Source organism: Barbus barbus (genome assembly GCF_936440315.1).
Source record: "Barbus barbus genome assembly, chromosome: 49".
Classification (NCBI taxonomy): domain Eukaryota; kingdom Metazoa; phylum Chordata; class Actinopteri; order Cypriniformes; family Cyprinidae; genus Barbus; species Barbus barbus.
In genome coordinates, this window is record NC_136727.1 from 11,771,133 (window position 1) to 11,798,223 (window position 27,091).

A 27,091-nucleotide genomic window follows, 5' to 3' on the forward strand; every position below is an offset into this window, starting at 1 on the left:
TGGAGGCATCATTAATCAAAGGTTTTTGGAAAAAAAGAAGAATTTAAAATCATTAATGCTAAGATTTGTTCGTGAATATTGTCCTAACTTTAGGACAAAGGACTTAACACTTTCCATGAGTGTGAATGGAGATGTGGGAATGGGTGTGGTTTTCCGCATGTACCTGCCTGCATAAAACCAAGTGAAAGACAATATTAGATGTTCTCCTTGTCTTCTCTTTCCTATGAATGACTGGACCAATAGGACTGCTCTCCCCCTCCCTATCATGGTTATAAACCCTTGAAACACCAGAAATTAAGTGTGCAGATGGTGCACTCATGATAATCTGAGGAAACACACTTCTCTTTGTGTCATAAACACTTTGTTGCAAAAGAATCCTGTGAGGCATTACTTTATTTTGGTTGTCTGTGTATTATGAGCTCATTTAATTGATTATTTCAGGTCATGGCAACTTGTTGACATTTCATGTAGATATGAGTATGCTAGCTTGCTATTTTTGGTTGCTAGTTAGCTGTAAAAAGCTGTTAGCACTGTACACGGACACTGGAATAAAGTGTACCCAATTTTGTGCCTGAACAAGCCTCACAAATTCAGATTAGAGATATGTTGCAAGGATCACTTTTTCAATCATTTTCAGAGCTTATTTGCATCCTGTGTGCAGTACTATACGGTTTTTAATAGTTCATTAATGTATATCACCCCAATTAAGTAAAGTCAAATTTGTTCAGCTAACTGCTTTTTGAATTGTGTATATTAGCCCTTAGTGGCTGTTAGCTAATTTAAAATTCTGTGCAAATGAAATTCACATTTGAACTCGTTCAATACAATAATATGCTCTGAATTTGTATTTAAGAAGTGATCCAACATGGAAGACCAACTTGAAAATCACTTCATGTTATTAAATATCTCTTAAGCCAGGTTCAACACCATTATGCTGTTTAAACATCTTTGACATCCAATCAGTTTAAAGCATACTTTGCCTCCGTATAACTCTGCAGTAACTGAATTCATAAAGGAAGTGATTAGAAGTTCCATTGAGCCATACCGATGCAAAGTATCCTGCTAGACCGAATATAGAGCCTTGACTTGTCTCATCTTGTCTGCAGGTACCGGTGTTGATGATGCAGTTGGAGAGGTGTCTATCCATGTGGAGATCTTCACTCATCCAAATACTGGAGAGCACAAAGTCACAGTAAAGGGTACGTATTGTTTCTTGATGTACAAGTGAAGCCCGTTGTTTGCATTCCTCCTTGAGTTTAAATTTTGGAAAAAGTTGCATCGGGTAGGGTAAAACTCACTGGTGGAATTCTTTTGAAAAAGCCTCAATGTCTTTCCTTTACAATGGGGTTCCTGGAGGGACTACTGATGACTTTAAAACCCCTGATGTCTTTAAAGTTCTTCCAAGAATCTCCAGGTTCCATTTTTGTAAATTCTTTTGAGAACCTTATTCAAAGGTGTCTCAACTCTTTGCTGCAGAGTTTACTTCCAACCTAACCTCAGACTCAGCTTCCTGAAACATTCTAGTAATCCTGAAGACCTTGAGTAATTTGTTCAGGTGTGTTTGATTAGGATTGGAGCTAAACTCCGCAGGAAAGTTGACCTGGAGGGACAGAGTTGAGAACCCCTGGTTTAGAGGTTCTCCTTGTGTGCCAAACTTGGTCCCTCAAGTAGCTTAATTTTTGCAGGGGGAATGTCAAGGGGGGGCCTGTGAAAATAAAAAGGTACATGAGGTTCCTCAGAATTAAACACTGGCAGAACTCTAGAAAACCAATGACAATTTTTAGCGTTCTTATGGATTCCATTTTGTAAGTTCTTTCAAGAACTTCCCTATTTAAAAGGGTGCCTAGAGGTTCCCCAAGGATTCTTCAAGTGTGCTGATCTAAGGAACCCCAAACGGTTTGCAGTGTAATGGGAAGAATGTTAAGGGGAGACTACACTATAAAAATGAAAATGTATGCAAGGCTCCATTTTGGTTCCTTAGATCACCACAACTGGTGGAACATTCTGGAAAGCCTCTAGGAACCCTTGTCAAGTGCCTCAAAACCTTTCCAACATGGGAAGAACCGTTGACATTCTTTAGAGTTCTTGTATGTACTTATGGGTTCCATTTTGTAAGTTCATTTGCAGAACTTCTCTTTCTCAAAGGGTGCCTAGAGGCTCTCAACACTGTCGGAAGAATGTAAATGTAGCATGTTAAAAACATTGTACCTTTGGGGTACAACAGCTTGTCACTGGGGCAGTACCCTTAAACCAGGGGGATCCAACCCTATTTAAACACCCAAACCAGCGAATTAAGGTGTTCAGGGTTACTTAAAAGGTGCACTAAGCAATATTTGAAAAACTATTTTGACCACAGGGTCAGACCGAGTCCCAAAACACACTTGTAGCCAATCAGCAGAAAGGGGGTGTGTCCAGTAATGATAAGAGAGCACTCAGTTTGAGTACACAGGATGGATATTAGCAGATCGACTATAGATAGACAGAGATGGCAGATAAAAAAAAAAGAGAAAAATATCAGAGGAACAAAACAATAAAAAGAAGGGTTACAATCGGGCAAGAGGTAGGACCCGTGTAAATATTGTAGCAGCTTTCTAACGGTGGAGAGAACTCAAGAAGCAGGAAGACCTGGAATCGGACGCTGAGGTTATGTTTCTTCTTGATAGGTGAGTAATGTTGATTTTGCATTGTTTCACACAACTTATCTGTGTTGGCTTTTGTTTGAATATGCTTGTGTGTCATCTTCACTTGTTTCCGCAATTGCCGTTGCCATGTTTGTGTACGTACGTGAGGGGCAGAGATTTCAAAATGGGGCGAGGTCCTGTTGGGGTATTGGAGTGTTTGTTTTGGTGCCTTCAAATATCAACATCGTTTGGCAAAATTTGCTTAGTGCACCTTTAATAATTGAAGCAAGGTTGGAACTGAAGTCTGCAGGATAGCAGATCCCCAGGAACAGGGTTGGAGATCCCTGCCTTAAACTTTGTACCTTATCTCCCTCTAAAAAGTGTATATTTGAGTCACAATATGTACTCTTAAGGTTCTGGTATAAACCTTTGAGGTACAAAGAACTGTTGAGGGTACTGTTCCAGTGACAAGCTGTTGTACCTCTAAATGTAACATGTTTGTGTATTTTTTGTATATTTTAATGGGATGCAAGTGAAGGGAAGTCTAAGAAAATTGAACAACTCAATGTATTTTCTCTTAGTGGTGGCTGCGAATGACCTACGGTGGCAGACCTCTGGAATTTTCCGGCCTTTCGTGGAGGTCTACATCATTGGCCCTCATCTCAGTGATAAGAAGAGAAAGTATGCCACCAAGTCCAAGAACAACAGCTGGGCTCCCAAATACAATGAGACCTTTACATTGTGAGTGACATGCACTTGCATTTTAGTTTCTGCATACCACATTTTACACAACAGTTCCTGAATAAAACATAATCTTGCTTCTTTTTCAAAGCACATTGAGTAACGAAGTGGGTCCAGAGTGCTACGAGCTGCAGGTGTGCGTAAAAGACTACTGCTTTGCACGAGAAGACCGCACAGTTGGCATGGCAGTACTGCAGCTGAAGGAGGTTGCACCACGGGGTAGCGTAGCATGCTGGCTACCACTAGGTAAACGCATTCACATGGACGAAACCGGCCTGACCGTACTACGAATCCTGTCCCAGCGCAACAACGACGACGTCGCGAAAGAATTCGTCAAACTTAAATCCGACCAGCGCTCTGCTGAGGAGGGGCGGAGCTAAGACCAGGAAGTAGCTTTGGTGTAAACACTGCCCCCTGATGTTCAGATGTTGCACTAGCACATAGAAAAAAAACACAAGACATATTTATCTCGGTTTTTCACTTTAATGACCAACCGTTTATGTGACAAAGCAGTTTTATATTTGTATTCAGTGCACTGCCATTAGAATTGCCTGGAAGGGCTTGTATAACAAGCACAATTTGGCACATGAAACAGACACAGGATATTGCATCTCTTAAATACTTGATGTTAGTGATGTCTTTGCTATTTGTAAGGCATATTTCAAGACAAAAACCTGCCAAAAGGTACAACACATATTTATCTATTATTCTGCAAAACATTAAATATCACTATCAATGCACAGATCTCAAAATATAAATCCAGAAAATATTATTTATAATAGTATATATATAAACATGACACAGTGCCATGAATTTTCGTACACTTTTTTTTTTTTTCTTCCATATTCAGCGATCTGTAATGATGTCAAACCTCTTTCGTGCGGCCTTTTGTCAATCATTCCTGCACTCTTCGAAGGGTGCCTTAACGTCAGGATCTCGTTTCTCCACTACGTACAACCATTTCACCCCTTAACCTCCTTAATAGGGACCAAAACCCCCCTATGGGTCAGACTTTAATGTTATGCAATCGTTTAGAAGCACAAAAGAATAACGAAAAACAGACCTACAACCAAATACACCTCTGAAAGCAGAGTGGTTGCTTTTTCATGTAGTATGAAAATGTGAAATTATTTTTAGGGGGCGCCACTTGCAGGAAATCTTACAAATTCTACGTATTGTACAAATACAAGGTACTTAGATGCTTTGCACATCTAGATTCAATCACAGGGCCATCTCTGTCCTGTCTTTGTGTGTTTTCCGATCCGTTCAAGTACGAGTGCCTGTGCGGTTTATCCTGTGTTTGTCGGCATGATGAGGCACTACGGTTTATACGATGTATAGATTAACAAACACTGCTTGTATTAGACACCAGAGCTGCCTGTTTCAGTGAAATTTCACTTTATAACGTCACGTTTAAATGTCATACTGCTTCAGATCACTCCATGCAAAATGGGGCTTTTTTCCCCACTCACTGGTTTCACACCTCAAAAGAATCACAGCCATTGAGAACTGCTCCTATAGAGTTGCCATAGTAACCACTGATGAATCCTGCCATTTTACTGGCAAACCATCCACCATATTAGAAAAGCACAAGAGATATGCGCTATAATGTGGGTTAAACATTGTATAGCCATTCATTCCCTGCTGTACTGCGCTAAACCGTGCTATGGATCTCCTTACGAAAATCTGAGGTGAAGTTGTCTAGATAGAGTCGCTTGTTGAATTTAGCAATGAAGCACCTTGCGCTACAGCTATTTCCCTGTATTATTTCTCTGAAAATTGTCTATGCATCTGTTCTATCAGTCATAAGTGATCAACAGCCTTGGATTGTTTACATCGCGAATGCTCAGCGCAAACCGCAGCTGCAAACTTCGCTGTTGTTTTGTTTTACAGACTGAATCCTTTTATGGTCAGTGTTGTGATATTGAACACTAGGGTTCTGCCACAGGAAATGGCGTTAATGAATGTTGAATTGACTGCAGAGTGGAAAACAGAATCTGTAGCAAGAACATACTTTAATTCGGATGGTAGGATTTCAAATATTAAAGCTGTGTGTTGCTGTTTGTGAATTATAATATTACAGGATACAGTCGTGAGCATGTAGTACGAGACAAAGCACACGCAGACCCAAGTGCACACGGATCCCAATAACTCGACATGCCCCCAAACAGCGACTACTTGCCTGTATATAAGAAGCAGTGCATGTTGGGAAAGATTCTTCTTTGTGCCAGCATGTATCTTGGATGTGATATTCAATCGTTGTCTTTATTTCTCTTGATTTGTCATTTATTTTGATATTTGGGTATTATTTTCTATTTTTGGAAGGCTTGTGAATATATATAAATATGTATTACTGATGTGTAGTGGTACAGAGTTACTAGCATGAGAGATTTTTTTATACAAAGATGTTTCTAATTTTCGTTTTTCTAAATATGATCGTTCTTATCGGGGATGGAGGTAAAACAGATGCCAGCCTAGGTTTGTTTTTACTTCCAATAAATGGTAAAAAAAAAAAATGCAACGTGTAATGGATTTTTTGTTGGTTTCTATTAAATATGGTTTAAATTGTATATATTTATAAATAGTTATATTTCTTAAATGACAAATTATATTAAAAAAAAAAATGAGGAAGGTTCATCAAGGCAAAGAAATGGCCAGAAATGTACATTTAAAATCTTAACATTTCAAATTGGTGTTTTTAAAGCTTACATAATTTTTCATTTAGAATGTGTCTAAAATTAGTATGCCATACACAAAATGCCCAGATAACTTTTTAAAGTGATGTTGCAAGGCAACAAAGGCAAAAAAAAAAAAAAAAAATAGCATTTCAGGAGGCAAAGGAACACCCACATTCAGACTCTGCGTAGGAAGGATATCTTGAAGGACTCTGGGATTTCCAGCTGGGTGGCACTGACTTGTGGTGGAGGCAGATAAGGGAACGTGACAGGGAATACCCGTCTGACATCCATAAGAAGCTGTGGAGGTTGTCCCTCAGAACGCCCCTTCAGCAGCCCCTGGGAATCCCACAGAAAAGCAGAGCTATCACTGCTCGACAAAACCCTGCTATAATATTGTTTTAGAATTGAATGCTTTTGCTCTTACCTGCACTATACGGATGAAATTGAGCGTTACTCTCTCTTCAAGGTCACTCTGAGGTGTATAGAGGCTTAAAATCTTCACCACCTTCAACATACATTTAAAATACAAATACAATTAGCATGCCAACATAAAATTGTGTTTATATAACATATATATTGAACATGTATATAAATTAAAATTGAAATAAAATTTTGTACATATACATACACACACCTATATGTGTATATAATTAACATTTAATATAATTTAATTCGAATACATTTACGTAATAAATTATACATACACAAATTATATCTATATTATATAATTGTTAACAAAATAAAATTACAAATGTGTATATTTAAAATTAATTTAGGATAAAAGATAGTGTCAAATTATAATTCTATTTATATTATGTATCGTGTGTTGTTAATAGAAAATAAAATTACAAATGTATTTAAATTTTAGGATGAAGTATGTTTTTTAAAATATTTTTTATATTTGTATATTGTATTTTCATGTGTTAAGTATATTATATATTTTATATTGCATTATGATATATTGTATTATATACAGTGCCTTGCGAAAGTATTCATACCCCTTCATTTTTTTTCACGTTTTATGTTGCTGCCTTATTAAACTGCTTTAAATTACTTTTATCTACATCTTTGAAACAGGTGTTTTTAACATCTTTGCACATTTATTATAAATAATAAAACTTAAATGATTCCATTGCATAAATATTCATACCCTTATCTGGGACAGTTGGAACTTAGCTCAGGAGCATTCATATTGCTTATAGATGTTACTACACTTCGAGTGAAGCTAACCTGTGGCAAATTCAATTGAATGCGTATGATTTGGAAAGGCACACACATCTTAAAAGGTCCAACAGCTAGCAATGCATATCAGAGCAAAAACCAAGCCCTGGGGTCAAAAGAACTGCCTGTAGAGCTCAGAAGGTTTGCGTCAAGCCACACATCTGGGGAAGAGTTCAGAAAAAAAATTCTGCTTCATTGAAGGGTCACAGAAGCATGTAGTCTCTGTTACCCTTAATGGAAGAAGTTTGAAACAACCAGGACTCTTCCTAGAGCTGGCCAAACTGAGCAATTCATGGAGAAGGGCTTTGGTTAGAATGGTGACCAAGAACCTGATGGTCACTCTAGTTGAGCTCCATGATCATATGAGATAGGAGAAATATCCCTGCAACACTCCACTGATCTGGGCTTTATGGCAGTGTGGCCAAAATCCATCCTCTCTTCAGTGAAGACACATGAAAACACTTAAAATTTGCACACAAAAAAGCACCTAAAAGACCCTCAGACTGTTAGAAATAATATTCAATGGTCTGATGAACTTAAAATAATTAATATATCAATTCCATATATAATTTAAATGTAAATGTATTATTATTAATTTTATTTATATTTAATTAAAAAGTAAAATTACAAATGTGTATATTTAAAATAAATTAATTTAGGATAAAGGATAAAGTTTTTTTATTATATGTGTGTATTGTATTTTTCAACAAGCTGTGTATATTATATTATATACGTTTATAAATATATTATAATGAAGGTTATGAATTATATAATATATATATTATAAACTAAAGCTTAAGACAAAAAATTATTCTACTATACAAATATAATAAATCCATACATATATATTAAAATTATGTATACACAATTTATATAATGTAAAAATATATATATTTGTTTTGCCTGACATGTAACTTTAAAAACAGGTACGCCACCTGCTGGTTGGATAGTTCATTGCAGGCTTGGACCATGGCTTGTCCATCGGCTTCAGTCTTCTTACTCATTTGAAGAAGCTGTGCTGCCTGTATGAGTGGCTCCAGCGGGGTCACAGCGCCCCCTGTCTGCAGCGAACGACTGCGCAGCCACTCCTCCAGTAAACTCACATTATACCTACAATATACGCATATAACTATTCAGTTCAAAGCACTGAAGCAGATGTCTAAGCAGGCGAAGCGAGAGCAGTTCTGACCTGATCTGCAGGCCGCGGTTCCAGCAGCACATGTCCTTGCGCAGCAGCAGGCTGTTTAGGGTGGAGGCGGCCAGCAGGTACATGAGCTGATGGAAGGCTTGCTCCTGCAGGGCCGAGGGCAGATCCTGACGGGACAGGGCTGTGTGCAGCGCTGACAGTTCCCTCAGGACCGCTGACATAGTCGCTCCCTCTGTACTGGCTGGAAGTCGGGGGTCCGATCCCGCACGTTTACGACCGGCACTCAGCTTTACTGATGATCCAGCCAGACCAGGAATGGTCTCACTTTCAAGCATTGCTGGGACTAAAGTCAAGAGAAGGGTACACAACCACATATATGTTATATTTTATTATATGTATATAAATTAATAATAATGATATATACATACATACACACAGTATATATATAAATTTATATGTATATATACATATATTACAATCATGTGTATATATACATACATATGTGTGTATATAACTTACATTTAATATAATTATAAATATAAAAATATATAAATTACAATAAATAATAAATTACACATAAATGACATAAAAATATGTACAAGTAATTTATTATATTATACATGTACTAAATGACTAAATGTAAATGTAAATATAAATCCAGAGAAAATGAGAATATATATAACTATAAATCAAGAAGTCATACATATATACAGTGTATATATATATTCACACACACATACATACTACAAGGTCATTGGCAGCTGTGTAAGAAAGGTCTTTGTGTATGTATAACTGTACCGATGATGGGTTGCAGGCGACTCTCAGAGATGGACAGCAGCTGCTGATAGGCCTGAATACACAGATCACTGAGCGCCCGGACAGAGTCCTGCACATCCGTCACCAGAGGAACCAGCTCCTCTGAGCCCCTCACATCCTGCAGGAGAAGAGGCATATTTTGATTTGAAGTCATTTCTGCATAAGAAATGAAGTAACTGCTGAAGCTGAGATGTGTGACCTGTCGGGGAGAGTGCTGGTACAGCAGGTCTTTGAGCAGGTAAGCGTTCTTCAGCCACACAGCAGTCACGTCCAGATCATTGCCGTGTTTCTACAAAATGAATCACACAACCATTAATGTCTTAAAATCTGCTCTATTCACATGTTTCATGTTTCCCAGATGCAGATGAAAATTTGTTCTGGCTTTACACATTCTTAAAGGGATAGTTTACCCAAAAAATAAAAATTAGCCCATGGTTTACTCTCCCTCAAGCCATCCTAGGAGTATATGACTTTCTTCTTCAGACAAATACAATCGGAGTTATATTAAAAATGCTCTGGCTCTTTCCACCTTTATAATGGCAGTGAGTGGTGGTCGAGATTTTGAAGGCCAAAAAACTGCATCCATCCATCATAAAAAGTGCTCCACAAGGGTCCAGGGGTTAATAAAGCGAAGTGATGCATTTGTGTATGAAAAATATCCATATTTAAAATTTTATAAACAGTAAGATCCAGCTTCTGCTAACTGTCATACACATGTTCATGAGAGAGTGTTGTTCCAGCAGATGACGGAGGTGGAACATAAGCTCCGGTGAGAATATGCTAGTCTTGTGAGAACCAAGTTTTGTTTACAGCAAAGGAAAACCAGTCTCCTCTTGGCTTATATCATAATCCTCCAGCATTTGTCTTTACACATCCTCGTTTTGTGCTTCTAATTCACGACCGGTGTTTTTTTTTTGCTCTGTCCTCTGCACTTCCACGTTCATCTACATCCTACATCATATGCTGGAACGCTCGTGAACATGCATACGACAGTTAGCGGAAGCTAGAGATTACGGTTTATAAAGTTTAAAATATGGATATTTTTCTTACACAAACGCATCGTTTCACTTGAGAAGGCTTTATTAACCCCTGAAGCCATGTGGAGCACTTTTTATGATGGATGTATGCACTTTTTGGGGCTTCAAAATCTCAACCCCTATTCACTGCCATTATAAAGCTTGGAAGAGCCAGGACATTATTTTACGATTGTATTAATCTGAAAGAAGAAAGTCATATAGACCTAAAATGGCTTGAGGCCGAGTAAATCATGGGTTAATTTTCATTTTTGGGTGAACTATCTCTTTAATTTTGGACTTTAATTCATCTGAATTTTACAACTTAACCTTTAAGGTATCTCATAAACAATAAGGTGACTGTATAAATTATGATTTAAACAGAAATGAACACATTAATTCTTTCAGCTGTGTATCTAAGCTTCACATTTCTGCTTTTAAAGGGATAGTTCACCCAAAAATGAAAATTCAGTCATTACCCTTGTGTCGTTCCAAACCTGTAAGACCTTCATTCATCTTCAGAACACAAACTGAGATAATGTTGATGAAATCCGAGAGCACGCCGGCATTGTGGAGAGTATCACGGCGCATGCACTTCATTCCGCTTCATGTAAACAATGCATGTGTGTGTTAATGCAAGCAGTAGCGCCATGTACATGTGTTGTTTACATGAAGCGGAAGCAAGCGCATGCATCATGATGTTAGATGAGGGTGAGTAATTAATGACAGAATTTTCATTTTTGGGTGAACTATCCCTTTAAACCATTGGTCTCAAACTCAATTCCTGGAGGGTCACAGCTCTGCACAGTTTAGCTCCAACCCTAATCAAACACAACTGATCCAGTTAATCAAGGTCTTCAGGATTACTAGAAACCTCCAAGCAGGTGTGATTTGGAACTGGTTGGAGCTAAACTCTGCAGAGCTGTGGCCCTCCAGGAATTGAGTTTGAGACCACTGCTTTAAACCCTTTAAAACTGGCTCCATACACTTCCAGTTTCTTATTGTAATTCCCATTTTTGCTTTTTTTTTATGAATAAATACATACAAACTGTGGATGAGTTGAAATGAATTATTTGTGGCACACTGTGATAAATGCTAAAGATATAAATGCTAGTTAAATCATAGTTAGCCGTTCACCTTCAGGGCAGTTTTAATGGCGCTCACAGCAGAGCTGCAGAGCCCCTTCACACGCGTCTGATCGCCACTGCAATCCGCCTGCCGTACACACAGAAACAGAACCCGAGCCACCAGTCCAGGGGGCAAAGACAAGACGCCCTCCACCCTCACATCTGTCAGAGAAACATTCAGTCCTCTCAGTCCGTATTAATTACAGTCTCAAAACTAAACTCTAAGTATTGTGTGTTGCTGACCTGTTATGAGGTGTTTGATCAGCTTGCTCTCATCTTTCTTCCTGCACTCCAGTAGTCCGGTGAGCATCTGGCTCTTCTGAGGAGCAGGAGATGTTGGGTCCTGGGACGCAGCTATGGCTACACCTGAGCATTAAATACATTTTCAATATTATATCTATAGTATCATGATTTGAAACGTATAACAAACTTCTTTTGTGAAATGTTTGCTGCATTTGTGAAGTGTGTTTGTGCTACTTTTCATTAAAATACAAAAAAATGTATTTGATTATTTTATTATAAACAGTAATGGCATTCAGATATTTTAAAGTTCAAACAGTATTTGTTTGTTTGTTTTTTATAGGAAAAAATGCTCCATTCTCTAATTCTCAGCTACACACACACAGGAACTCAAACCAACCACATCTAGTGCTAAAACTTCCCTCTTCTCCTTCTGTCCCCTCACTGAGGCAGAAGTATCCAAATTTCTCCTCTCCAGCCATCCTACAACATGCCCACTAGACCCTATTTCCTCACACCTTCTCCAAGCACTCACAATCTCCACAATCTTTGGGGTATCCAAAGCACACCAACTGGTCACTGGAGTTCCTCAGGGATCAGTTCTTGGACCACTCCTCTTCTCCACATACACTACATCACTGGGTCTCATCATACAAGCACATGGTTTCTCCTAACATTGCTATGCTGATGACATGCAGCTCAATCTCTCATTTCAACCAGATGATCCAAAAGTAGCTGCACAGATCTCAGGCTGCCTGGCGGACATCTCGGTATGGATGAAAGAACATCACAGCTCAACCTGGCAAAGACTGAGCTTCTTGTCTTCCCTGCCACTCCAACTCTACAGCATGACTTCACCATACAGATAGGTTCATCAACAATTACCCCATCAAGTTCGGTCAGAAATCTGGGTGTAATCTTTGATGACCAGCTGACTTTCAAAGACCACATTGCAAGAACTGCTTGATCTTGCAGTTTTGCATTGCACAACATCAGAAAGATCAGGCCCTTCCTAACGGAGCATGCTGCACAACTAACTTCTTGTCCAGGCCCTTGTCATTTCTAGGCTGGACTACTGCAATACTCTTCTAGCTGGACTTCCATCATGCACAATCAAACCTTTACAAATGATTCAGAATGCAGCGGCACGACTGGTCTGTCACATCTTTATCTCCCTGCACTGGCTGTTATGGCTCTCATCAAGTTCAAGACACTGATGCTTGCATATAGAACAGCCACAGGCTCAGCACCCTCCTACTTTCACTCACTTTTACAAATCCACATTCCCTCCAGATGTCTGAGATCCACTAATGAGCGACGCCTCGTGGTGCCATCACAGAGAGGCACAAAATCACTTTCCAGAACATTCTCGTTCACCGTTCCTGGTTGGTAGAATGATCTTCCTACCTCTATCCGGAATGCTGATTCCCTGACAATTTTCAAGCGACAGCTGTAAACTTATCTCTTTCGTCACTATCTGACTTCATCCTAAAATAAATATATATATATATATATATTTTCTTTTTTCTTTCCCTGTCTAGCTTTTACTTATTTGAGCAATGCTTGAAACTTGGTATTACGAGCACTTCCTATGTCTATTTGCCTCTTTAAGATGAATCGCTTGATGTATTCCCCAATTGTAAGTTGCTTTGGATAAAAGCGTCTGTTAAATTAATAAATGTAAATGTAAAAAATGTATACGTTTATTAAGCAAGGATACATTCAATTGATCAAAAGTGACAGTAAAGACACTTATAATGATACAAAATATTTCTATTTAAAAAAATGCTGTTCCTTTTGAGCTTCCTATGAATTCTGGAAAAAAAATGCATAATGGGTTCCACAACAATATTAAGCAGCAAAACTGATTTTATCATTAATAACAATATGAAATGTGTCTTGAGCAGCAAATCAGCATATTAGAATGATTTTTGAAAGATCATGTGACACTGAAGACTGCAGTAATGACGCAAAAACATTAGCTTTCCATTACAGGAATAAATTAAATTTTTACATATATTCAAACAGAAAAAAGTTATTTTAAATTGTAATAATATTTCACAATATTACTATTTTTACTGTATTTTTGATCAAATCAATGCAGCTTTGGTGTGCATAAGAGACTTCTTTCAAAATCTTTAAAAAAATCGTACCAACCCCAAACTTTTAAAAAGGTACAATCTTAAAAATAAAGTTCTTTATTAGCATCTATGGCTCCATGAAGAACCTTTACCATCTATGGAAACTTCCCATTCCAAAAAACATTCCTTCTAATGGAAAAAAGTTTGTTAGATTTTTTTATATGTTCTTCACACCAATTAAAAAATGGTTCTATTAAGAAGTGTTTACTGAAAGGTTCTTTTGGAAACACAAAAAGGGTTCCTCTGTGGCATCACCTTTATTTTTACAAGTGTAGTTTGGGTTTCCAAATACTTTATGGACCTACACAGACCTGCGTAAGACAGGATTCTCCTGAGGCTCATGGTGTGTTTCAGTTCCTTAAGTTCCCGTCGCAACCGGATGCATTCCTGCTCTCGAACCACCACCTGCTCTGTTAGGTCCTTCATAAACACACATAAAGAAGTAAAAATGACAAATTAACAAATTACAAAGAACAATAAATGGTAAGTTCTTGATGGAACAGGTACATATATCTCAGGATCTCCAGGTGTATCTCTGTCTTGAGCCTGCTTCATCCTGAGATCTGTTATCTCCTGCTCCCACTGTGCTCTCTGAGACAACAGCTGCCTCTCTAGGAACCTGAAAACGTACAAAGTAATGCGTATAACATTTATGACTTCTAGCGTATCAATCTGATGTACGTGAGGTGATCAGAAGGAAACTGACTTGTTGGCCACCCGTACAGCATCGTAAGCATATCTGAGATCCTCCCCCTTCATACTTTCAGCAGTGTCTTTTGCAATGCTCATGTCCTCCATCAAAATGTTCTGCAGGGGTAAGCATTCCTGTTTTCATTAATACAATTTTTATTTTTCATACAGTGAGAGACACGTTTAGTTTTGATTGAAACACTAACCAGAGGTTGCTCATCTCTCCAGGGTCTCCTGTCAGTGGGCGACGTCACACTGATCCTCCTGACCTCCTCCGGTGAAGGGAAGACGGGCGAGCTGGAGAACGGTGTGGTGACAGGTGAAGGAGGCTCCAAAGATACAGTCGAATCTGTTCGCCTGTGTCCACGTGAACGCTGAACACACATATATTCTTACATTCAGTAAGGATTAAATATAATTTTAACACTTACTAAAAGCGGTAAACAAATATAACATTTTATATTGCATAACAGATCATTATTACTACATTCAAATATCTTTTTAATTACTATATAATGTCATTTTTTCAGATTTGTACATGTACAGGGCAGTGTTATTTTAGTATCACTGAGATACTATTATAGATTTCTTTTTAAATTAGTGTTTAAATATATATATATATATATATATATATATATATATATATATATATATATATATATATATATATATATATATATATATACACACAAAATAATACTAGACGAATTAATTATTATAATTACAAATGTATATGCTATCATAATTTGAAATTGTATTTTATTTCAGAGAAGAGACAACAATACATGACCCACAAAAAAAAAATAAAAAAAAATGGGGATGTTGAATTCAAATTTCCTATATGAGGAGGTATGTGATATGGAAACTTTTTCTTGAAGGATCATTTTCAATACAGATGTACCTCATTGGTTGTAAATAAGCTCATATCCCTCAGGTTGTCGTATCTTTGCTCTAGTCTTGTGAATTCTCTCAGTAAACTCTGGTATCTCCTCCTCTCCTCTTCCAGCTCTGCTCGCACTGATGCATCTGCCTGATACACAGTCCGTTGATGGTTCTCTGAAACATACATACGGACAAGCACTTTCATTAGTGTTTACTCTAGGTTTATACTATTTTCATATTTATTGTGTCTTTAAATTCATTCAAATTAGACTTAGTCAGCCATCTCATTCATTTATTAAACAATACATGAGTTGAGATGGTGAAAATGACACTATGGCAGACACATGATTCACCCTCCAGAGCTTTTTCCTGATCCTGTAAACGAATGGCCAGATCATCCCTCTCTTTCTCCAAAGAATCTCTCTCAACTCGGAGAGCTTGGATTTCCTAGAGTAAACAGGGAGTAAACAAACAAAACTAGCACATATCAACGGAACCAGCTGCCTTGCAAGAAAAGAAAGTTGTTTAAGTAAAATAAAGTGGCTGATGTTAACCATATATAATATGTGACACATCATGGCTCACTTGAGTAAGCTGGTGGATCTCTTGATTGGCTTTCTCCTCAGCTCTCCTCCTGTCCTCCTCCTGTTTGTCTGTGAGTGAAGGAGCAGTATTTGCTTTCTCCTGCAGCTGGATCTGGAGTTTGAGGAGGCTGGACCGCAGCTGTTCCAGCTCACAGCTGTGAGCTTCTCGCTCGGCCTGAAGAGTCTCCCTCAGAGACGCACTCTCTCTCGCCTGAGAGAAGAAAACACATGATTCACAATATACAACATTATTTAACAATATGAATATTGCCAGTGTTGAGGAAATGCATTAAAAGTAAGGGAGTTATGTAATCGGATTACTTTTTCAAGTAACTAGTAAAGGAACATAACTTTTTAATTTACAAGAAAATGTCTACTGGACGAAAAATACTGAATTAATGGATGAACCAATTCAACCATAATAAGCAAAAATGACTATACATAAACATAACATTTGTGGGGGGTTTTATTGCTTAAGAGTGTTGAGTTTTCTTCTCCTGCATCCTATTCTTCATGCAATCAAGAATGGCAGCACAACTGAAAGTTTAGAGTTGCACCCTCTACTGTAAAGATGTGAATTTATATTTCCTTTAGCCTGAGGCTTATTCATTTCACTTTTGGTGTGAAAACGCTTTTACATTTTCCAAAAACAGAGTTCACTTTCATAGGTTCACTTCAATGCTACGATGACGTCATCGCTTTGGGAACATCCTCGGTGTGACGAATGTCTGAAGCCCTTATACCATCACACCAATTTCACTGACCAAATAGCGTTTAGCACCACCCCCACGCATATGTACCGTATGAGCGTATCATATCATATCAGCGTGCCGCGCGCTATTTCATCAGATTCCAATTCCTTCAGGAAGCGAATCTTCTGTTGCCCATCGGAAAGAGATTCTTGTGTTCTAAGCCATACTTTTTATACTGCCATCCTTTTTAACTGAAAAAAAGTTGCCCGATTATTTCCTTCTGCTCCGCTCTGAGTCCAGTTGAAACAAGTGGGGTTCTCCCCTCTCTCTCTAACGTCACCTGCTGTGCTGCACAGACACGTTCATTTGATTGGCGCTTATGCTTCCAACTCTTGTTCGTGCACTGTTTTTAGACGCTCACTTTTAGACTTAAGAGTGGCGGAACACAAATATGCTATTCGTGTGAAAAATATGTTGTATCCAATGGCGACACATTACAATGAGGTGGGTCATGTCACTGAAAGTTCCCTTAAAGTGATTGGAATTGAATCTATCCCTTGTTCTATGAGAGGTGGAAATAGATAGAAACAGCTTCTATAACGAGAGACTTTTTGGATTCGGACTTGGATTGGATTTGGACCATTTCAGTGGTGGACCAAGAGCCATAACATTTCACCTCATTGTCATCCGCTTCGCAGAATTACGGTGACACACAGAGGATTTCGTGCTCTAAAGCCTTGGAAGAGATCCCAGTTGCTTCAGGAATTAGTCCCGTTAGGAACATGTTCTCGTCGCAAAACAGCAGTCCGGGACGTCCAGTCTGTGGAGCTTGGGCAGAAGAACTTCGGAGCTGGCACATAGTTCCATTGTTTGGAACTACTGGCAGTCTTCCTGGCTCTCAGACAGTTCTTACCACAGTTGAAGGCTGTCATGTACTAGTCAGGACAGACAACATGCCTGTAGATTCTTACCTGAATCGTCAAGGAGGATTACATTCTCACCCCCCGTACAGGCTGGCGAGGAGTGTTCTTCTTTGAGCTCAAACCAAATTCCTGTCGATCAGAGCAGTTCATGTCTCAGGTCACCTGAACTTGAGACAGAGCCTGGAGAACGGGGAAAGGAGATGACACCCCCAGGTGGTGAATCTCGTATGGCAGAGGTTCGGCCAAGCGGAAGTGCATCTGTTTGTTTCGAGCACCACTACGCGCTGCCCGCTCTGGTTTTCCCTGTCTCCCCCGTCGCCTCTAGGTCTGGATGCTCTGGCACACAGATGGCCCCGAACAAGTCTGTATGCTTTTCCCCCTATCCGGCTGCTCCCAGTTGTTCTGCTCAGAGTACAATCAAACAGAGTGGAGCACCTGCTATTAGTGGCCCCGTGGTGGCCCACCTAGTCATGGTTTTCGAACCTGGTCAGTTTTGTTGGTAGGCCCTCCTTGGGAGGTTCCCCTCAGGCAAATGATCTGTTGACACAAGCTCGGGGCACGATTTGGCATCCTCGGCCGGAATTATGGGAGTTATGGGTGTGGCCCCTGAGCGGAATACGTTAATGTGCTCCGGTCTCTCGGCTGAGACTACCGACACAATTATGAACTCTAGAGCTCCCGCCACAAGACGCTTATATGCTTTCAAGTGGAGACTCTGTGCCTCATGGTGTAGGCAATGTATTCTGGACCCAGTTCATTGCCTCATAGGTTCAGTGCTGGAGTTTCTTCAGAGTCGTTTTTCTAAGGGAGTGGCCCCCGCTACTCTCAAGGTGCATGTAGCTGCCATATCTGCGGGACATGCTCCTGTAGGAGGTGTTTCAGTGGGTCGTCATTTCATGGTCTCCCGTTTTCTGTAGGTTTCGAGACAGCTTATGGTGCGTTCACACCAGACGCGAATGAAGCGTTAAGCGCGAGTGATTTACATGTTAAGTCAATGCAAAGAGGCGAATAGACATCCTGCGGCGCGATTCGCGCAAGTTGAAAAATCTGAACTTTGGCGGATATTCGCGCAGCGTTAACCAATCAGGAGCTTGCTCTAGTAGTGACGTGATTACGAAATCCGAAACAACAATGGAGGACAAAAATAATCGTCGGTGTATATGGACACCCTGAGCTATTATATCCTATTGCAAATACACTCACAATAGTATAGTAAAAAAATTGTTATTTATATGTCAACCATTTCGCAACGAGACTGGAGCCGCCTGGCAGAAGCCCCTCCCTGACGCGAATTTGTGTCTGTTGTGAAGTGAATTTCACACGCGAATGAAGCGAGTAAACTAAAATGTTCAAGCGTCCAACTACGCAAGTCGCGTCTGGTGTGAACGCACAGTTAGGCCTTTCCGCCCCGCACAAGTTCCTTCTTGGGATCTCTCGTTTTGGAGGGTCTGTCAGGCCATCCCTTTGAGCTGTTAGAGTCAGTGTCAGAAAAGTTGTTGACCCTCAAGACGGTTCGCTTGATGGCTTTATCCTCCCTTAAGAGAGTAGGGGATTTACAGGCTCTTTCCATCAGCCCATCATGTATGGACCCAGGGCTGGTAAATGTTTACTGCGACCTTGGCCTGACTACGTTCCTAAGGTCGCTTCGAACTAATTTCACTTTCAGCAAGTGGTCTTAGAGGCTTTCTCCCCCGCTCGGGGTCAGATAGCATGAGTCTCTGTCACGCTGATATAGCATATGTATGCGTGGGGGCGGTGTTAAGCGCTACTTGGCCAATGAAATTGGCATGATGGTATAAGGGCTTCAGACATTCGTCACACCGAGGATGTTCCCAAAGCGATGACGTCATCGCAGCATCTCCTTCCCTAATCAGGGAACCAAGGTTACATACGTAACCAAGATGTTTTCACATTAAAACAAACAATCAAGCCCAGCCCAGATGAGAAAAAGTAATGCAAACGTATGGTAAAGCATTACTTTCCATAAAAAGTAAAGTAATGCAATTAGTTACTTTTTAAGGGAGTAAAACAATATTCTAATGCATTACTTTTAAAAGTAACTTTTCCCAAAACCAAACATTACTTACATCATGACAAGTAGTTAAAGAAAAAGGTGATATTTATTAAATTAAATAAAAAAAAACACTCTCTAAGGAAAATTAACTATGGTTTTCGTACAAATAAAACCACAAAAACATGGTTACTATAGATAAACCATTTTGCTACACTAACCATAGTTTAACCAAGGTATGTAATGTAGTAAAACTGTGGTTATACAAATTGCAATCAACACGCCAAAAAATTCTCATAAATTCTATGAGATAAAAGTAATTTTCAATACTATTTAGGGTGGATAGTATGCACATTGGGACACAGTTATGGTTAGGCTACTACACTTTTACTACAGTAAAACCATTATTAATTTTAATAAAGGGATTACAGAATTGTGAACATCTCAACTAAACACCGATGCTTTCACCTGTTGGTCAGCTCGGAGCTGCAGCTGCATGAGTTTGACTTCCATGCCTTTATTGAGTTCTCTGTATTTCTCCACCGATCGAGCCTCAGCACGCAGGCACAACAGCTCTTTCCGCGCTGCTCGCCTGCGCACGCAGCACTGCAGGAGCACCACTGCTGCTCTGATGCATCGGAAACTGCCCCGGGCCAGCCAGCCTCGCACCCGTGCCTGCAAGAACACCGCCGCCCGTTCTGTCAGCATCTGAGAGAGATTTATAAAACAAATTGCACGGTAAAGTAATAATGCTTAAAATTAGACAACAACATTCAACACTCATACACCTGACACATGAAAAGGGTAACGCTCAACTGATAAATTTAAAGTGAAACAAACTTACTCTGACAACACAAAGTTACTGAACATGACAAAACAATATAAATAAAACTGGCAAAGGGTGAATCAATGCAACCATATTAATTATTTATGCCCAAGCGGATGATGGGAAAAGGGAAAATGCAACAGAACAATAAAGCCTTTTTAGCATAGACCTAATAGTACTCGAAAAACACACACACACACACACATTAGTCAACTGCTTTTGCCTGGCATTTTAAAATAGAGATGCTGCATTGAGATGCATTAGGCTGCTTGAAAGTTGTTAAGGCCTGTTCACACCAAGAATAATAACTACAGATAACTATATTAACATCCACACCAGCAGACAATATCATCTGTTTATTCTAAGCACATTCACATCTGCCGTTTTAAATTCTCAAGCACATGATAGCAGGATTGATTCCGATTGGGTGTCAATGTTTTTATTGTTCATCAGTGCGTTTATAGCGTTATAGCGGTGGTGTGGACTCTGCTATTCTTTAATATTGAGAATGATTTTTAGAACTATATCTTTATCATTATCTTTATAGTTATCACCCTTGGTATGAATAGGCCTTTAGAACTTCAAGATTGTAAAGTAAACCAAAAGACTAGAATCAAGTAAATCTTTGGCTATTTTTTCAGGATTTAGGTGTACGGTCGAACATTCTGGGAAATGTACCTGTAACTTTATTTGTAGTTTTATAACTATACCCAGAGACACATGAAGCACTTTACCTGTCTATAAATCCGACGAGCCTGAGTGCCTCTGATGAAGGCCTGGATTTTGATGGTGGCCTCTCTGATGGTGAGATAAAGCTGTCGCACAGCCAGCATGCGGTATGTTTTCTGGATGATTAAAGCTGCACGTGTGTAACGGAGGCTCCACGCCAGCCTAATGGTTAGGTAATTATAGTCACAAATATACAAAAACACCCATTAGAAAAACTACTCAACCTGGGGTGCGTTTCCCAAAAACATTGTTAGCTAACTATGGTCATTAGTTCCATTGAACTATTGGTAACGACGGAACTTGCGACCATAGTTGTTTTTGGGAAACGCACCCCAGAATAGGACCTTAAAAGCCTCCAGTTCATAGAATGCTCTCTAGGTAACACACTAACCCACCTTCGGGCCAGGGTTCCTCTGATGTACCGCTGCAGGATGAAGGTGGCCCACCGGAGCTGGTGATAATGCCTACGCTGCAGCCATCTTCTCACCCAGCTTTGGATCAAAACTCCTGCCGCATGAAGCCGATCCCCTCTCAGCTTCTCCAGTACTGCAACCTGTCCGGCTCGGAAGAAGACCTTGGTCTTGCCAAAGCAGTACTGCTCTGGATCAGGGATGAGATCAGGAAGGGCACTCTGGCAGGAACGGCGCATATCATCTTTAGAAACAGAACCACGTAGCAGCACCTGATAACGAGTACAGAATTCCTCGTATGTCCACCTGGAATACAGATGAGAGAGTCAGGGATGGAAGAGGGAACTGAATTGAGAGACCTATTGAAGAGTGCTTGCCTGGAGGGGTAGCCTGCGGCACTGATTCGGATGGTCTCCAAGACTCCACATGCTCGCAATTGCTGCACTGCTCGCTTGGGATCAAATCTGATATAGAGAGACGAGAAAAGGTTACTCAAACTCAAATAGACATGAACACAAATGACATTTTATTTATTCTCTTACAGAAATGGCTTTTTGAGGTCATTGGACTTTATGCAGCGGACATAATGTGGTGTGGTGCTGTTCAAGGTGTCCATCAAAAGTTGCAGGGATTGACGAAACTAGACACACAAAGACAGAATATGTAAGAAAAGGTGGAAATCTAAGACCTAAAGAGTCAAAGAATACCTTTAGATGGACTTGAGCATGACTGGTTAATCAAGAGTTTTCTTTAGACAGGAACCAGGAGAAGCAGCTCACCTGATAGCCCACAGTTAATTTGTGCTCTCGGTGAGCTCTCTTCCCTGAACGTATGCTCCCGTTTGCAAGAGAGGAGTTGGGGAGGGATCCACCTGCTGGCTCCTTCTGAAACAACTCGGCAACTAGTTCTGACTGTGAAGGGTACAAACAGTCGTGAGGAGACAGAGTACAAAGCTAAATTTTTCAACAGCCAAGACTTGAACTATTCAAACAATACCTGACTAGCTCTCAGTATATTGATGGGCTCCTCAAATACAGTGTCTCGGTTCTTGTCTAAAAAGCCATCACACTCATACTGGACCTAATTCAAAAAGTAAGCAATAATATCACTAACATTGAAAGGTTCTGTGCCATCAATTGGTGAATTGATGTTTTCTGACCTTATCAGCAAAATGCACAATGATGAAGGCAGAGTTGGACATGCGTGGTTTACGAAAGTGAGGGTTATTGTTCAGGTGCTGGTCATAAAGCTTCCGAGCCCAGTTCTCATCTGAGCCTTTAGGCATCTAGAACAGAGCAATATTGGGTTGTACACCTTGAGGACATGATAAGAGGGACTACAGCATGGATTACAACATGCAGATTCCTCACTCTGCATTCTTCATCCAGAAGATCAAGTAGGCCCAGCTGACCTTCGATGAGTGCAATGCATGGCTGGTTATCACTGAACTCAATACGGTTCCAGGGAAGTTCCTCTCGCAGATACTCCTCCTGCTCTAGCTGAAACACGTGCTGGCGAGGACAAAAAGTATATCCCAAATATATAATACAACAGAATGATCAAAGTTGGGTCAACAAGTCAGCAAATGATAAGTCAGGTTCAGAAAAGCTCAGTGTAACCAAGAACAGGCACTTGTACAATGTGCACTAGGGTGTAGGGTGACCATAATCCTCTTTTTCCCAGAAATGTCCTGGCCAGGATTTCCAAAATGTCCAGGTTCTGGCTTTGTTTTCCTATTGTTTTATATTTGTTGGGAGATAATAGGCGTGTTCATAAGGAGCCATCTTCTCTCTAATCGCTCAAGCGGTCTGAGCATCACCACTTCAAGTCGAACACACCTAATGACTAAAAAGTAGTTTGACCAATAGCGTCAATAGCAGGGATTGTACAATAATCTACCCATCGCAGTGTTCGAGAAGGAATTGGAATGTCAATCTGAAAAAACAGATATTTTAGGCCATTTATAAATCCCAGCCAGGACATGTCCAGGAAAAAGAGGACGTATGGTCACCCTACTAGGGTGGAGCAACCCTTCAAGGACTAAGTCACTCTTTACTAGACAGAAGATGTTAGATGCCTATGTACACCAAGTCCCAATATCTGGAAACTTACCCTGTTGAACTGCTGTTGGAGTTTCTCGTTTGCGTAGTTAATACAGAATTGCTCAAAACTATTCCTGTCAAAAGTCTCAAACCTATAAATGATCAAAGAAAAGATTGACCAAACAATCCTACATGTTCATTTTTCTTTTGTTAAATACAAAATAAATATTACCCATAGATATCAAGAACTCCTATGAAAGATTTGGGCTGTTCCCGGTGCGCTCTTAAGGATGAGTTGAGCCTCTGCACTGTCCAAGTGAACAGTTGCTCATACACATGCTTAGCCAGAGCATCCCTTGCTTCATTAGCCTGCTGACCTGTCATGGGCTTCACAAGCATTTCCCCACCCACTGCCAATCGCCTGTGGCATAGCCATTGGGCCATCTGAGCACCTTCCACCCCTAAAAGCTTGGCAAAGATGGCCAAGGAATGGTCGTTGGCCTGCCAGTATGATGAATAAGAAATGATGTCCGTATTAGCACATGCTACTTGTTAACAAATTAGCACTGCTCCTGTTATACATCAAATCTAACTCAGAAATGTGCAAAATAATAGGAAATGGTGCTTGTACATCAATGTAGCTGCGGTCCCCACCACGACCGCTGGCTTGTATGTTGATATTCCCCAGATGAAGAATAGCTGCCAGTATACGAAATATCTCCATCTGCTGGTCAGGTTGCACTCCTGCGGGGGTGAACCACAAGTTTTTCAAAAAGTGTGCCATGTTGTTTTGGAGGAATATATGGATGTGTGTTTTAGCTTACCAAGAATAGTAAATGCATTTCTTGTCCGCTCTAGCTCAACCACATCATCTGTGCCAGAAATGTGCACATCTTGTCCTTGTTTGGTGTAATGAAAGTTCTCTGCAGAATCTAGGGAGATGCAGTAGTGCATGATGTAACTTAATAAAAATGTCCAACACAAATAAGCATGTTTTCAGGACATAGGTTTAGGCTTTACCAAGTTTGTGTGTCCTCAGCTCTGGCAAATCCCTGGAAGCACAAAGCTGGTAGAAGATGTGGTAGTTTCTCTCTTGAGCTGCCTGTTTGTGTTATGAAACAAAATTCATCTCAATAACAGAACTCGGTCATTGAATCATGAGATATGAAAACTATATGACTGAGCAAGCACCTGAAAAACAACTCTTGATTTCTCCAACAAGTAGGTCCTCATGTTTGCCCCAATTATATCCCCTTTACGTCCAAATCCTATCTCAATATACTTTCCAAAACGACTGCTGTTGTCGTTTCTGGTTGTTTTTGCATTACCAATTGCCTGCAAGGATTAAATTGTTACAAACAGCCTCCTCCTACTTTACCAAATAGGTCAGAAATCAGGTTTCAGTACCTCCATGATGGGATTTGATGCCAGCACTTTCTCCTCCACACTGGTCTGCTGGGCCGCACCACCCACGACAGCAAAGTAACGCATGGTGAACTTAGCAGAGACAGTTTTACCTGAGCCTGATTCTCCACTGATTATGATGGATTGGTTTTTCTCCTCTCTGTTATAATAATAAACCCATATGTTTTAGTTAAAGTAATTTAATACAGATTCAGAATGAATTTCTCTACTGTGTACTATCATAGTAGAGTGTTGGTAATACTGTGGTACTTTGATATTTAAATATTATTTAAATGGTTCTCCAAGGTAGTTCACAGAATACCATGCTATTACCATGGTTCAAATGTCCAAAAACACGCTACTATTTTGTAAGTGAACTGATCTTGGTATTTGCTTGTTTTTTACCTGATCATAGTTCGGTATGCCTCTTCAGCCACAGAAAAAATGTGTGGCTCCATATCAGCCATGTCTTGGCCGCTGTAAGCATCGATCACCTCCTCTCCATAAATGGGCAACTGTTCATATGGATTTAACGCCACCAACACAATCCCTATTAAATATGAGAATGTTGTCTAAATGAGGTTAATGTATCTCTGAAATTAAAAATGAAATTAATCTACTTTAAAAATATGCCATAATTTTCTGTGCATAATTTACATTTCAATAAACCCAGTGCTTGGTAAACGTTCTTTACAGTAGCCAATATAGCAATGAGTGATGTTATTTGAATTTCTGTGTTTTGAACTTTACACCCATTAAAATAGAGGTGATTGGCCAATGGCTGTAAAAACTTGCTACTGTTTTCTGTTGAATTTAACTCACCACAGTAAGTGTAAATGCTACTGTAGTCGAGAAAGCGCACACGCAAGTTGTGAAGTACTGCTGGCTCGTGGAGGAAGGTTAGAGCTGTGAGGTCATTCTCTCCCTCCAAAATATCAGGGTTACCTAGAGGAGGAAGACCCACTGGAGGCAACACTGGATACTCCATCTCCTTATTTAAAAATAATAAAATAGCATATAAATAGTTTGTAACTATATAAATAAATTAAGAGGCATTTTGTCTTGAATGGCTATAGGACTGAAAATTATGAAAAACAAGTGTTTATAATGTTTTGAACACTGTTTGATTAGTGGTTCGTACGACAGGTTCTTTCTTAAAGGCTCATGGTTTCAAATCAGAATCATATGCAAGTGTCATACTCTGCCATCAGTGAGTTGGATTCGTATGTGCTGGTCTCCAGGACGGTAGTCTTGAAGCAGCTGGGCAGACACCCACACAGCTTCTGGGTCTGGCACCCACACACACGCCCCCTGAGAGACAACAAAAACAGTAACTATATTCATACTGATCATAATCAACAGTATGTGGCAAGTCCAAAGTTTTTTGTATTTGATCCTGATCTCTTGCTAAATGTACTGGCACATCATTCAACTGGATTTCAAAAACAGTTCAGGAATGAATTGGTACATGTGCTTCCTGCACCTACACTAGCTATTCGAGATCTTCAGGACTAATAGAAAGTTAATTGCAGGTGCGTTGGAGATAAACTGTGCATGAAGGTGGCCTTATAGGAGCAAGACTGGATATTGCATTCTACAGACTTGATTATGTCAAGATATGGATACCAAGGAAATTGATTCAACATTCTGTATGTTACACAACCAGCTCATGTGCCTGAGTAATTGCCTGTCCCACCCCACTGACACTCTTTCTCCTCCATCAGCATAAATACACTCACTGCACCATTAAACATTAACACCAGCCGGTCTCCTCTGACAGTAAAAATAATACAGATGCACTATCTATCTATATCTATCTATCTATCTATCTATCGTGTCTGTATCTATGAACAACACTGAACAAAATCAATCAATCTATCTATGCTCAACACTAAACAAAATCTATCTATCTGTATCTATGAACAACACTGAACAAAATATATTTATTAAGACATCCAATAGAATTACAAAAAATATATGCTAAAAGTTAGTATACGCACTTACCTTTGTGTAGAGCTCTGTGGTTGCCATCTGGCCAGAAAGTTAATTTCTGCTTTGACAGCTCAAATGAGACCTTACTACAACTTCAGCTGTTCTTTTAATTTGTGTCTCAGAGCGAGTGACTGGCCCCGTGCCCTTTGGTCTGTTAGAGA

At 39.8% G+C, this 27,091-nt stretch overlaps 2 protein-coding genes across 2 annotated transcripts in view; one reads left to right on the top strand and one right to left on the bottom strand.

The window, feature by feature from the left end:
* Nucleotides 1–3,742, top strand: part of LOC306867281 (protein unc-13 homolog A-like) — a gene marked incomplete at both ends in the record, with an annotated part of 34,045 nt that extends 30,303 nt beyond the window's left edge. The window contains 3 exons of the mRNA XM_079412879.1: nucleotides 1,107–1,199; nucleotides 3,203–3,362; nucleotides 3,454–3,742. Coding sequence (XP_079269005.1) covers nucleotides 1,107–1,199; nucleotides 3,203–3,362; nucleotides 3,454–3,742 — 542 coding nt within the window. The remainder of the gene's footprint in view (nucleotides 1–1,106; nucleotides 1,200–3,202; nucleotides 3,363–3,453) is intronic.
* Nucleotides 3,743–6,214: 2,472 nt separating this feature from the next.
* LOC306867284 (unconventional myosin-Va-like) lies at nucleotides 6,215–27,029 on the bottom strand (the record flags this gene model as incomplete). The annotated part of the gene is made up of 35 exons (XM_079412882.1): nucleotides 26,943–27,029; nucleotides 26,139–26,249; nucleotides 25,761–25,929; nucleotides 25,344–25,488; nucleotides 24,942–25,098; nucleotides 24,726–24,869; nucleotides 24,555–24,636; nucleotides 24,359–24,466; nucleotides 24,166–24,278; nucleotides 23,767–24,035; nucleotides 23,605–23,686; nucleotides 22,863–23,003; nucleotides 22,652–22,777; nucleotides 22,489–22,572; nucleotides 22,272–22,403; nucleotides 22,035–22,132; nucleotides 21,870–21,956; nucleotides 21,478–21,798; nucleotides 21,088–21,244; nucleotides 19,996–20,235; nucleotides 15,903–16,112; nucleotides 15,671–15,764; nucleotides 15,337–15,491; nucleotides 14,642–14,809; nucleotides 14,452–14,552; nucleotides 14,253–14,364; nucleotides 14,057–14,165; nucleotides 11,608–11,730; nucleotides 11,375–11,526; nucleotides 9,424–9,513; nucleotides 9,207–9,342; nucleotides 8,451–8,751; nucleotides 8,197–8,371; nucleotides 6,465–6,545; nucleotides 6,215–6,376 (listed from the first exon to the last, which is right to left on the bottom strand). Exons 1-35 carry the CDS (start codon nucleotides 26,967–26,969, stop codon nucleotides 6,215–6,217), a joined length of 4,962 nt encoding a protein of 1,653 aa, XP_079269008.1. The 5' UTR covers nucleotides 26,970–27,029.
* Nucleotides 27,030–27,091: the final 62 nt, after the last annotated feature.